Below are 14,516 nucleotides of genomic sequence, written 5' to 3'. Positions count from 1 at the left end.
GTGTACGGGACTACGTGTAGCTACTGTACGGGAGCACGTGTAGCTAGTGTACGGGAGCACGTGTAGCTAGTGTACGGACCCACGTGTAGCTAGTGTACGGGACTACGTGTAGCTACTGTACGGGACCACGTGTAGCTACTGTACGGGACCACGTGTAGCTAGTGTACGGGACTACGTGTAGCTACTGTACGGGACCACGTGTAGCTAGTGTACGGGACCACGTGTAGCTACTGTACGGGACCACGTGTAGCTACTATACGGGACTACGTGTAGCTAGTGTACGGGACTACGTGTAGCTAGTGTACGGGACCACGTGTATCTAGTGTACGGGACCACGTGTATCTACGTTAGGTGCAAAGTTGTAGGATGTGCAAAGCAGCTATTTTTCCCTTGGCGGTAATTACACGAACATGTCGCTGAAGTCACGTGAAACATGTAGGTGAGTCATCAGTTGAAACCCAGGCACAGATAACCGATACACAAATGCGAATATCATCATCAGTTTTATACAAGTACACAAACCCAACTATGATCCGAGTTTCCAGACTCCCATAACTAAACATAAATACGAATGAATTACTGTATATGATAAACACATATATACATAGCTTCTCTCTTCCTCTTGCAAGCCAGGCACTCCAAAGGTAATCACGAAAATGCAATTAACTGATCACGAAGAGAGGTATGCTTGGTTGGTTGCCTTGTCCGAATTTAATTAAATAACCGCAAATGTTGTCTTCACGCAGAAGAACAACAAGTATTGCCATGTCCATGTCCACAACTTGGCGTCGTTTCAGTTTTTAAACTTCGAGACAATACGGCGGTTTCGGAGACGTGTAGTTTTTTATTCTAAAAAAACAGTCGCTTTTCCAACATCCAGCGCTGAAAAATGCGCGATACGATAATAAGCTGTGTTTCGCCCGACTATGTGTTTGTACAAATCTAATAAAATTCAGGCAACCGTTAGAAAAATAACACAGCGCACGTAATGTACAAAACTAAAACGGGTGCACGCGTTCCGCGAGAAAGCTCTTTGCGAGGAGACTGAAAGGTGCATGTCGTTAAACGCTTCAAAGCTAAAATATGCATCGTATGTAGTATACTATGTGAGAAGCTATCCTTGCTCGTAGGGACAGCCACAAGTGCTCCCATTGTCTCCAACCGCTAGAGGTGCGAAACCGATTGCTAGGATAATCTATAACGTCGCACAAGTGGTATAGACAACTTTTATGTGTGCAGGACAAGATCTAAAATAAGGAACACGTGAACACATAACTTCATTCCTACATTTCCGTGGAACTACTGACACTGGGAATTGTTTTCCTTGTCCAGTTCACAATGATATAGGGCGAGTTCCTTAGTGAGGTAACATGACTGATACAGAAACTAAATGTAAGGTTTAAGATTTACACTGCTGCGGCACAAATGGCAACTAGCAAAAAAAACGTTCGCGATCATAACATACCTTTCGCCTGACACTTATGACCGTCCGCCACCACGTAAAGGTATTTACAAGCGATCAAACAAACAAATTGTTAGCAGCATACCACAAGCTCACTCAAACCAACACGTTTGCTTGCACTTCTTCTCCATCAAATGATTGCCTCACACTACCAACGCTCTGCAATGGGCTTGTAGCTTATATGCTGGCAGTGAATCAAATTTCTTGTCACTGTATAAACTATGGCGGTATATGCGCTGGATTTGATGTAGATCTAATCAACAAAAGATGTGGTCACTAGAAATGACTATGTGCATTCGCACAACCTGCCCCCCTGACATCTGCGACACTATTCTATGCTGCTATTGGCTGTTGCAAACTGATACCTTGTCATTGTGATGATTGTATTGGTTGCTGAAAAATGAGATCTTGTCATTGTGATGACACCATTAGCGGCTGGCAGCAGATATGGTCTCGTTGCAATGCGATTGGCTGCTGGAAGCTGACGCCATGTCGTTGTCACGATGCTATTGGCTGCTGCGAGCCAACGACATGCCGCTGTCAGAGTGCCATTGGCTGTGGGCTATTGCCATGATGCTGATGGTCGCTGCAATGTTGTTATTGGTTGTTTGGAGCTGACGACTTGCCCCTGTAATGCTGTCATTCGCTGAAGCCTGACCATTGTGGCGTCACTATTGGCCATCCCTGGGATGACACCAGGCGGGTTTTGGCTCTTGCTTGCTTTGACTCTTCTATTAGCCCATGCCCGCACACATCATGAAGATTCTGCTGTTGGACAAAGATGGCAGTGGAGGGAGGCTGCGACGCTGCTATTTGCCCATGTTGCTATTGGCTGTTGGCTGGTGACGGCGGTGGATGGATTTCATGCTCTCACTGGCCCCCGCTCGTGACGAATCTCCTAGTGACTCTACTGTTAGTGGCTGCATGTAACGCTCCTTAAGGACCATACTCCTAACCCCACTAGAGGCCGACAAGAGCAATGTCGGGCGAATGCAAAACGTGGCAATTAGCCGGCTCCACGATGTCGTCGCGATGCTGACGTGTGACTGCTCTTCTCTCGGTTGCTTCCTCACTCCCACCATTCCACTTCGCCGTCGGCCCTCCGCTGCGCCATCATTGGCCGCCGCGCCGCGCCGCTATTGGCCGGCGCCATGGTGCGTTGCCGGGGAGTTCATGTCGCTGTAGTGCTGCTCGTAGGCGTGCAGCACCATCGCGCTCGTCTGATGCTCGACGAGGCTGCTCGTCGCGATCGCCAGCGGCAACAGCTTGCGCGCGCCGAACGACGAGCCGACCGGCATCGCTGCAAGGAGAAAACACGAGAACACGTGACAACGCTAAACAAGCAAACAGGACGCGCGGGCGGGAGGCAACGAGAGGGGGGCGAGCAATTATCGGCTCTCTCGAGACATGCATCTCGTTCGTATATCGGCGAGCGATACTCTCTTTGCAAAACACGAGACCGTATTGTTGCGAGACAACATTTGTGAAGGACAGTTAAACATTAGCATCGTTACACTCGTGTGCGGTTATAGTCTAGCTATAGGAGAACTGGCTACTGTTTGTCTGATCTCCTAGTATAAGAAGGGGTCTTGCCAAAATGCTGTCTTAAACGTTATTCAGTCTGGCTCAACATCAAGTCATGCCAAAACAAAAACTAGCCTGTCGTATGTTCAACGCCACTGAAAAAACGCGTCCGAATATCTGGCCCCAATTGCAGTGCAACAATTTTCAGCAAGACTCCTACAGATTGCATTATGCAGTGATTCCACCTATATATAGTGGCCTAGCAGAGCAGTGCATCGCGTTGGTTGCACGTTTATGTCTGCAACGATGGTCGCTGTTGCTTGCAAACACTTGTTGTTCCCTATAAGAAACGCCATCTCTGCGCGGCTGACCTGCATGTCAGCTATGGGATGACAGCTGCAGTCTCCTGCAAGCAAGCTCACCGTTAGCACACAAACGCTTCCCACCAACAAACGAGATGTAACTATCCGGGCCGCAGCGAGACACTACAATGCGGTACACTCATACAAACTCGCTGCAGACCGGAGATTAGTGGTAGCAGACACGCAAGATAAAGAGGGAGCACAGAGTGATGAGTGGTGACAGCAGATTTCGGGCACATGCCCGACCCCCCACATCACAGGTTTGTCAAACAAGATACATGTCACGCAAAATACGCACAAAATACAAAGCTGCCTTCGCTCCAACAGTGACACTCGCACCAAGACACTCACTACCGAATCACTCGCACGCACGCACACGCACACTCCTCCGCCACACTCGCCAGCCTGCACTCCTCCTATTCCTGCATGATTAACACGAGTGGTTCGAAGCGGCCCGTACCTTCGGAGCGCATGCGTTTGAGATCGTGGCCGTCGGCGGCCTCCCGCGATCGTTTACGCCCGGTTATCGGCACCAAGTTTTGGCAGATCTCTGGCTGTATAGTGGCATCTCCGCCTGCAAGAGAGGGGCACCATTGTTATTCTAGGCTCGTCAACTTAATGGTGTGAAGGTTAGCCAATGTTCGCGAAAACCTGCTAGTCCTAGCGAGGAGTCCCATCAGCATGATCGAATTGAGTCGGCACTTTAAAATACAAGTGCCTGAAAATGTCTGGGTGTAGCGATTTGATTGTCTCTAATACTCTCTATTTGAGGGATATATAAGCGTTAGACATTGACAGTATTGGATTCTGCAGGAAATTCCAGCACCGTGATAACATATTCATTCCTAATATCTCCAAACAACTTTAATTACACTGGATTCCTAAAATCTTCCCAAATCAATGCAAAAGGATCAGCTGCAAAAAAATTGCAAAGTGAGATCAAATTTCATTATTAATTAACATCATTAATTCATTGCTAGCAGAGGGGGTTGCACCTACAGTGCATAAGCCCATGATATTGTTTCTACATATCCTTGACAGTTTCCAGAATGATCGCGAGTATGGATATAATTAATACTCGATTAGTGAATTAAAGATTAACGAACTCTTCGCATCTGCATAGAGACAGTAATTGAGCCTCGGGTATATGAATGCGTGCACGTACGAGGACGCCAACCCACGCGCCGTGTGTGCCATCACGAAATGTCATAGAGCATGGTCGCACGGTGCTGCCACCTACACGCAGCTAAGAATAGCAGTAGTTGAGTGAACTTGGTTGCTCCCGGTGCAGCCGCGCGCCTGAGCACGAAGATCAATACAGCCGGTTAGGATGTGCTGGCAGCGATCGCGCTCGCGAGCCCCCACGTCTGGCCACCACAATCAATACACACACACTCCCAGCCAGCTAGCGAATAAATCTCCCAATAATAATGCACGCGGGGATATGGCCGCTCTTGCTCTCGGTCTTTCCCAACGACAAGCTGCACATGGCACAGCAACCCAGCTTTGCACCCCGCCCCGCAACGCAATAAGCTGTTCCTCTGCCTGCACAGCAGCCAGTTCTAAAGATGGTGGCGATCACGTGGGCTTGTGGCCGTGAGGAGGATTAAGGCAACCAGTTATTAAAGTTAAGCGGCTTTCATGACTCTGCATTTGCTTTTACGAATTTGATTAAATTTTTAAGCAAGCCTACTTCGGAAGGTTAGTTATTTGCATGCGCTACAGTTTCTGAAAATAGTGAAATGTACAATCAAGCTTGTAAAATATTAAAGGTGTTACGGTTCGATATTATTATACCATTCGATAAAACTTCGTATAAAACCGCTTCTAAACTACATCGTGTAGCAAATTATACTTTTCGAATTTAAACCGATACTCATACGTACTCAGAACACTAGGGGGATAAGGCTTCATGCCTTCGCCACATTGATTTCTGGGCAGTGTGACCTGATGAGAAACCATTGAGGGGAAGAAGGTGTTTCCATTTGCAGTGCTGCCATTGTGTTGCTGCATGCCGTTGTTCTGCTGGTGTTCCATACCGTTGTGCAGGTGCTCCATACCGTTATGTTGGTGTTCCATGCCATTCTGCTGCTGTTCCATGCCGTTCTGCTGCTGTTCCATGCCGCCGTTTGCGTGATGCGCCATACCACCGCCGTTCTGGTGCGCTTGCATTCCATTATGCAAATGCTCGACACCATTTTGGTGGTACTCCATCCCGTTCGGACAGTGTTCCATCGCGCCGTTGTGGTCCCCGTTTGCGTTGGGCGCATGCACGGCTGCTGCTGCGTCCTCGTCGTCTTCCATGTCGATATCACAGTGGCCATTGCTGAAGCCATTCTGGTGGCCATCCCCGCTCGCGCCGTTCTCCTGGTGACCGTTCAGGTGACCGGCACCGTTGACCAGCGTTGGCGTGGCGACGGCCAGGGTCGGCTGCGTGGGGGTCGGCGACGCGCAGAGCCTGGCCACCACCAGGTGGTCGGCGCAGTTCTGGTGGTTGCACATGCGTGCGAGATCTGCCGGCGTGTGGCCGTTACGGTTCTTTATGCTGCAACCGATGAAGGGATATTAGCATTAGTACTATATTACAGAAACGCGTGACGATGGAGCAATATCGTAATATGGCTCAATTGCTCCCTGCTGCTTCTTGGCGAGACAGAAATGAGTTTGCTGGCACTGGTTATGCCTTATGCAGTGATCGTAACAAAAAGAGGAACGTTCTCTTCTGTCAGTGTTTTGCCAGGATGCACATTCCTAAATGGTCTCTCTCTCTCCCAGTTTTAGCTCACGTTTTGCAACTCACTCTGTATCAGCGCCATGAGCCACTAGGAGACTCAGACACTCCAAGCTGCCAGATCTTGCTGCCTTATGCATAGGTGTCTCGTTCAAGTAGTCCTGAAATAACCAAAAACCGGATACGGATTATTACATGCTGCAAAATTAGAAATTCAAATACAGTTCCGAATTGAATTTCTCACAACTTTGCAACGGGCACGCCAAATGCTTAGCAACAAGATTTCCAAGGTCTTGCAGAAGAAAGATAGGCCTACTGTTATAAGGTATGCCTTGATAATTGCTTTTACAGAAAAAGTGGCCATGACAATTTGGCCCCGGGCCCCCAACATCACAAAGACGGATAAAATAAAATGAGACGCACAGACTAGATATTCCTGCTGAAAATATCCCCCCCCCCCGAGGTGTGCGAAGAATAATCTGTCTGGAAAGTCTAGTCGCAAGCGATCTACATACGTCAATTACATTGTGCTGCGCGTGTCACAGCCAATGATGCAGTTACATATTATATTACTAAATTTGCCTTCAAACATTTTTCTGATAATGTAAAATATAGGCAATCTGTGTAAACTATAAAGTGGATACGCGGAAACCGTTCTCTCGGTAAACGCTACAGATTTTTCTCTCGAAATCACATTATGTTACAAAATGTGGTTAACGTTAAAAACTTTGTATTCGCACTACAGCTGAACAATGTCAGATTGACTTGATCGTGGCAATGAACGTGTCACTCCGCCAACCCCGACTCCTGCACGCCCTATCACGTCTTATTGTAACTCTACTGTGTCTTGCATTTTGCTCCCGCTTGAGGCCGATAGATAGCGAGCAGTGAGAGTGGAGGCAGTAACATCATCACGTTGTAGAGCGATGCGTTCAGCTTCCCTCTCTTGATCATCACCATGTCAGAACTCAAGTGAGTATTGTCGGCAGGAAGCGTCGATGAGCGTAGCAACCGAACTCACGGTATCGCGGTGTCAGCCACCAGGTGGTGCCATGCGCACCCACACACAACAACGACTAGGACAGGTGTCTTAGTCTTGCCTCGACTCTTGCATCTTTTGGCACCGTGCTCCCACTGACATGCACTCAGGTGCAGCATGAAGATACTTTCTTTATTCATGCTCTGCCTCCCCATCCACACCCACATGCACATGCCACTCCCCCATTTACTATCTTCACACCGACACTCATTCATATGCCACACCACCCTCACCCCATCCACCATCTGCACACCAACACGTGTGTTCATCTGCCCTGATGCTTCGGTGGCAGCGTTGACACCTACCTGCCGGTTGAAGAGTGACCCACAGTGCAGCAGCCACTTGAGACAGTGTGTGTGTCCAGCGAAGGCGGCAAGGTGGGCAGGCGTCTGCTGAAAGCGCTCCGTCGCCCAGTCGTTGTGGCAGCCGGCAGCAATCAGCTTCATGAGGCAACGCAGCTGGAAAATAAACGCACGTCTTGCGGGTCAGGACAGCGTACACTGCGAGCACGCGTGTTTGTGGGTGTATGTGTGCGTGCGTGCGTGCGCGTGCGGTTCGTGTGCGTGCATCCACCTATGCATGAGTGTACGGGCGCATGAGCTTGAGTGCGCGCATGTTCTTGCGTGTGAGCGTGTGAGCGTGTGAACGCGCGCATGAGCTTGAGTGCGCGCGTGTTCTTGCGTGTCAGCGTGTGTTGATCACGTAACAGCCTAATCAAACTACTCATCTTGCTGGGACGCAGCAACGTAAAGCCGTTACGCAACGGCTAATCTCCCCAGCACGCATGCGGCTTGTGCGCTCATCACCCCTTACAAGCCTGCGGTGAGAGCTGCTGTGCAGGCAGCCACTTAGTATGGATCAGATCTCAATTTGATAATGCGATACAGTATCGCAAAGTATGCCACGCATTACAGATTACAAGAGTAAAGATTGAATACGACGCAACTGTGCAGCTTTACCAGAAACAACGGGTTGCGAACAAGCGATTGTAGTCGGTTCATTCGCGGTTATCTATGTTCGATTGCACGTGGTTTGACATTTTTCCGGCCAACTTCAGCCTGAGTTCAGGGTTAAACCCCGCAAAGTAAATAAGAGCACCGACAAAGCTGCGCAAAATTCCGGCATTTTCGCAGTTATAGCACCCGTGGCAACAACCCAAGAACAAAAACAGTTGCGGGGGAAAAACCCGCACAGCGGCCGCTGCTAGTGAAGTATACATGTGATCCACCTACGCAGCTTCCCCACCTCGCACCCACCCCCCTCGTACACTTGGCCATCATACACAACCGCCGACACAGGACGAAAAAAACCATCTACTCAGAATCGTTCGCCCCGAAAACGCCGCCTCTCTGTGACACGGCACCGACAAACTTCGGTCGATTTCCCGTTAATCTCGGTTTCACGGCAATCAGAGTACACGCGCGCATGACATGCACGTGTGCGCGAGAGAGTGTGTGTGCGTTGGGGAGGGGGAGACCGGACAACGACGACTATAAGTCAGGTGCTGCCCTCTCGTGAACACACACGGGCGGGAGGTTCACTCCAGACAAAAACAATTAGCGGTCGGAGAAGTCGACTTACCCGCTTCGGCACACGTTGAAACGTGACCGCCGACAGCAGATCAGTGCGGGTTCAACACCGACCTCAGGGGGTTTATTCTTAGCGCTGATACGCACTCACTTAGTGAACAAAAAACCTCCCACTTAAACCCACTATCAGCTAGGAAAGGGCATGAGTACACGTTCGCAAGAGGCGACAGAGTGCCGCTGCGGATCCCAATTCTCTTGTCGAATACTAACCGTAAAGTCGCTAAGTAGAAGACATGCAGAATTTGATAAGGCAGTTCTTTTTTTATATAAATAAACAGGTTAGAAAATTTGCTGATGATTTTTTCGCCGACTTTCTATACTTCGTACTGCACTCCTAGACCGGCACCTCAATTCACGGAGAAGGCATACGATACCCAATTTTCACAGCGTACGAGTATGGGAGGGGCGTTACATCCTATACTCAAGCACACATCCTATTCTATTGGCAACAACGGAAACGAGTAGACCAACGAACGAGAGACGCAGGAGAGTAACATTTGACAAACGCACGGTGTCAACTGACAACGCAATGCGAAAACAAATGCTCGGTTAAACGTCAAACTGTCACGCCCGCCAAAGTCAAGCATTTTCTCCAATTAACAAAAACAATAGTGAATACATACCCCGGCATACATTTGGCCATATATTCACAGAACGAATGCGGCCAGTGCGATTCACTGATTAACATATAGGTACACGTTATACCCTCCGGCAAGTTGGTGAACTCGGCAAAATCGGGATCCAGTTTGGTCACAGATGCAGGACAACAAAAACCTAATGACCGCAATAGAGCGTAGCTGATCAAGCGTCGACGCGCCCCTTTCCGCTGCTACGGCGACTGCGCGACGAGTGATCCGTATCGCCGCTAACGACTACGGCGAGCGAGCAGGCGAGCCGCGGTCGGCAAACACGCGCAGCGACGGCCGACGCCTCCAGTTTCGTATTTTTGCTGGCGGCCTGGCGGCGTCGAGAACAACGAGTTTCGCGAATTATAATCGTGCGTCTCTGCCTAGAAACAGCGCGCCGTGCTGCGGCAGCGTGGCGGCTTTGTCCCTGTTGCCAGAGCCGATGCCAACTGAAAACCAAGGCTGCAGCACGGGGGACCCGCCCCAGTTGCGCGCAAGAACAACTCTGCGAAGCGATACACTCAGTCAAGTACTTTTACCGAGCGAACAATGAAAATCCTCATCTCATTCTCGGTCCAAATGTCCGTCTCCCTCCCCTTCCCCCGCTACCTTGAAAAATTCCGCGCACGCTCTGAAGAAGAATTCGCGTTTGCACAGAAATTAAGGCGATACGTTTCACAGACGGGAGCCGCGCGCACCGTGCTTTGTGAGAACGCAGCGCAAGCAGCTTTCACTACGGACGTGAAATTCAACCCTAATACTGTTAACTAAACGCCTATTATAAAACTTCCCGGGCAGGTAACCAACCACATGAAATCGGCCACGGGCTACACTGATATATCAAAGTCATCGATATGGCTGTACTGCTGTGCGACACGCACTGTTCAAACAAATATTCATTGCCCGAGCGCTTGGCCAGCCAGTGAAACAGCCGTAACTGTAAATCTGCACCCCCACAAAACTTTCCACTGGCGGTTCACGGGCGGTTATTTAAAGCCAACAGCATCGCGTTGCTATAGCTGCGGTGCCAAGAGGCGCACATCTGTGGACATGGTTTACATCTTGGCACGCTAAATCAGAAAACACACTATACACGCAGTTCCACCGAAGCATTTGCTTGACGCAACTCATCGCTGCGGGGCTGCCGATGCTGAGAAACTTGAGCCGAGTCAATAAACATCAGCCGCCGCTCGATGTCCAGATAGCATCCTCTATCGAAATGTTTTCATCTGCTTACTGAATAATACTATCGGCTTGATCGCAACGTTTCCAATGCAATTTTTTTACGCATCATCGTAGCATCTCACAATTCGTGACTTTAGAGCAAATTCACGTAAAAAGCTATCAATGTTAGCAGGATTTTGTTAGACTCCTGATGTTAGTCTAAGCACGCAATAATCACAATGTGTGACGATGCGTAATAATAATAATTACTTATGCAGATATTCTTTACGCGTTTTCCATTTTTCTTGCAACCTAAGAAACCAGCAGTAATTCTATTCCACGTGCATTCATGACAAAACCACACGGATTTGCTAGCCGTCTATACATGGGTAATTACTATCTGTAAGCCACCCTATTTACACGATAGTGTTAGTCTACTCCTCCCAGTCTCATCACTCAATTCACAGCTGCTAATCTCACTGATGAGCTACGAATCGGACATTCTGCGCAACCCGTTCTACATGCATGTGAACACATTAGCACCCAACGAAAGGAAAGATCAGTCGACCCAATTGTGAATTTGCGTCTATTGTGTTTATGGCAGTAATATGAACAATGGATGTAACTAGACCACCAAAAAGTGCACCTGTGAGCTTTATGTACCCCAGTTTTCTACAGCCTAAAATGACTCCACCTTCAATAATTCATCGTATATATTTAATATAATGTTCGGTTAAATTTCGAACTGTAACTCTAACCGACACAAATGCATTCTTAGAACACGGGCACAACCACAGGCACTTGGAGCGTTTCAATAAAATATAATGCTAAATAAATACGAAATCTATTTACTACCAAAGTCTTAACGTTTCTCTACTCTCTTTCACCTATTATTGCCGACAATTTCCTGTAAATGCCTTCCAAATCCTCATCTGCCACACACGCTGGCTGCCGCACGCTAGCTGCTGCACACTGACACATAAATATATATATTTGTGTCAGTGAGTGTGCAGCAAGATTCAAGATTTAAAGATGTTTATTTGTGCATACGACATACATACTATTACATAAAGTGTACAACAGAAGATATGATTATGAGAATGACAGGTCACAATACATGATTTGACAGATGAAGCACGGGAGTGGCGAAGAACATCAGTCTGCCACCCCCAGCAGCTAGCGTGCGGCAGCCAGCGTGTGTTGCAGATGAGCATTTGGACGGCATTTACAGGGAATTGTCGGCAATAATACTTTAATAGGTGAAAGAGAGTAGAGAAACGTTAAGACTTTGGTAGTAAATACTAAAATAGATTTCGTATTTATTTAGCATTATATATTGAAACGCTCCAAGTGCATGTGGGCACAATTAACCACGCGGAAAAATTTGTTGTACATTATTACTAATTAAGAAAGCAGCACATCTAGCTGCACCTAAATTCCGCGTGTCTTCTACACACAAACAAGATGCGTGTAACTAGTTTCTTCTGTGTAGTATAATGTTGATATAAATTATAATATTAAAAACTCGATCACACACATGCCGACATTTCATTTTTCCCGGTGCATCGGCACAACATAATAATTAGGGCCTACTGACGATATTAATTTGATTTACATTTAATATAACCAATTTCAGTAATGTTCATCCTCGTCTTTCTAATAAAATTCAACAGGTGAACTTTTAGTATGACAAGAAAAAATCTCAGATTAAATCTAGAATGTACTTCCAGAATGTACTTCTAGAATGTTCGGATGTACCATAGATGGATGTACACATGGATGTACTTTCCGGCGATTGCGCCAAGCAGTCGTAGCGGTTCCCGGGAATTGACGTCACGAATTTTCAACCAATCGACGCTAAGAAGACGACCGATAGCCGGTAAACAAGATCGATAAAACAAAGATTTACAATAATTCAACAGTGAGAGTAATTAAATACGCTTACCTTGCCAAAGTATGCCGACCAGTGTGCTGGCGTCCACCCGTAGAAAATATCTTCAACATAAAAGTCGCATTGCCCGCTATCAGATAGAAGCAGATACGACAGCGCTTCGACATCACCATCTCTGCATAGCCGGTGCAACGGAAACTGCTTTCTTAAAATATCCTCGCTCGTATGGACCCATGAAGTTACAGGGATGTGTTCCTCCATCACTCACACGTTACGTTGTATAACTGTCCAATAAACTAAATTCAGATTTCTTGATAATTTGTGACGATTTATTGGGGAATCAAAATACAAAGGAGCGCGGGCAAACACCTGTCCTTAAAATAGTACATACGGGTACTTTGTACAGTGCGTTCAAATGTACATTGAGCGTCTGCGCGTGTCGCGAAACAATATTATGGGATTTTTGGAAAAAGGTTTTACACTGCCATCAAAAACTAAAAGCGTTGCTGTTCATTATAAAAATTAAAGTTAAAAATATTACGCGAAAAATGTAGAAATTGCAAATATTGTGCGCGACGCAAATGTTAAATAATCATTATAACAATAAAATTTATTATGATAAAAGGTTTCATTATTGCGAGCTGTATCTATTTTTTACGTGTAGCCGCTGTAATAACGGATCTTGATGGAAAAATAATTTATTTAGCTGGAAGAGAACAAATGTATATTGAAAATATGTGATTTAATTTGAAGGTGATTTTTTTAATACTCTATTGACTGTTGTGCGTGTAAACCCTATTTGACGTTTATTATGATAAAATCAAACCATACGAAAATCGTTACATAAAGTACATCATAACCGACAAATGTTGCCTCCGGATGAATATGCGCCGTGCAGTGAGATGAGATTATAAAGAAAATGCGGTTGAAAGAAAATCTCAAGTGCTTACAAGTGAGCATCTATGATAAGTGATGCAGCGCCATCTACCGAACGCGGGAATCACCTGTATTTATAAATGATAAATCGTAAAATCACTAACAACGTAATCAAAAAGATTACCAACTGACCCATAATATGTCGTCTACAAATGATTTAAAAGCAGGTGAGGCCATATAGATTAAATTTGACTCCGACTCTGAGTCTGAACTTAAGTTATACTGGTACTAGTGCTAGAAAGTATTTATATTTATAAGGCTAACCTATGCCATGCCCATGGCTATACTGCCTAACCCTTCATAGGCATAGCCACAGGCACAGGCACTTGGAACGTCTCAATAAAACAAAATAATGGTAAATAAACACGAAATGTACCAAAGTCTTAATGTTTCTGTACTCTATTTCGCCTATAATCACCTGTAAATGCCAGTCAAATGCTCATCTGCAACACGCAAGTACACTGCACGCCCGCGCTGTGCACAAACAACATAAATAAGACTAAGACTAAGACTCAGAGTAAGAGTAATACTATATAGAGCTCTCTTATTCATGTTGTTTGTGCACAGCGCGGTGTGCACATGCGGTGTACTTGCGTGTTGCAGATGAGCATTTGACTGGCATTTACAGGTGATTATAGGCGAAATAGAGTAGAGAAACCTTAAGACTGGTACATTTCGTGTTTATTTACCATTAATTTTTTTTATTGAGACGTTCCAAGTGCCTGTGTTCATAGCCATGCATCGACATAATCATAATGCTGTGTGTGGCTATACAGTAAATACAGTACTACTACTAGTACTACTACTAGTACTAGTAGTATAGCCCGCGTACAGTTGCGCCTGCGGCAGTAATTCTGTATAGTAATGCTAATTCATTTAGTAATGCTGATATAGGGTCTATGTCCCCCAGGCCAGGGTACTATCGGAGCTAGGGTACCCTGGGTACGGTTCGATATATCGGAAAGTACCTCGTGAGACTATACGATGTCGCTGCGTACCCTGCATTGTCCCACCATACCCTGACTTTCAACATCCGATTTCCGATGTTGTAAAACTAAAATATAAAAGCTAGCTCTTCATTTAAAAAAAAGGAAAAAGAAAAATATAGTCAAACACAGGGGAAAAAATACACGGGGGCGGCGGGCGATTTCGCCCCCGAAATGCCAAAAAGAGCCCCCGAAAATACGATATC

The 14,516-nt window shown here is 46.5% G+C and overlaps 1 protein-coding gene across 6 annotated transcripts; it reads right to left on the bottom strand.

Moving 5' to 3' along the window:
- Positions 1–488: 488 nt before the first annotated feature.
- LOC106818750 (ankyrin repeat domain-containing protein 10-like) lies at positions 489–12,777 on the bottom strand. Of its 6 annotated transcripts, none has more exons than XM_014823432.1 (7): positions 12,443–12,777; positions 7,424–7,576; positions 6,149–6,240; positions 5,235–5,893; positions 3,809–3,922; positions 3,232–3,392; positions 2,675–2,762 (listed from the first exon to the last, which is right to left on the bottom strand). In XM_014823432.1, exons 1-6 carry the CDS (start codon positions 12,647–12,649, stop codon positions 3,232–3,234), a joined length of 1,386 nt encoding a protein of 461 aa, XP_014678918.1. In that variant the 5' UTR covers positions 12,650–12,777; the 3' UTR covers positions 2,675–2,762. The 6 variants fall into 6 exon arrangements, with proteins under 6 accessions (XP_014678910.1, XP_014678933.1, XP_014678939.1 ...); XM_014823441.1 differs by having other exon boundaries at positions 2,691–2,762; positions 3,207–3,392; XM_014823424.1 differs by lacking the exon at positions 3,232–3,392 and having other exon boundaries at positions 489–2,762.
- Between the last annotated feature and the right edge of the window lie 1,739 nt (positions 12,778–14,516).

This window comes from Priapulus caudatus, unplaced genomic scaffold (genome assembly GCF_000485595.1).
Source record: "Priapulus caudatus unplaced genomic scaffold, Priapulus_caudatus-5.0.1 Scaffold37, whole genome shotgun sequence".
NCBI classification, from domain to species: Eukaryota; Metazoa; Priapulida; class Priapulimorpha; order Priapulimorphida; family Priapulidae; genus Priapulus; species Priapulus caudatus.
This window is presented reverse-complemented; position numbering and strand designations above follow the sequence as displayed.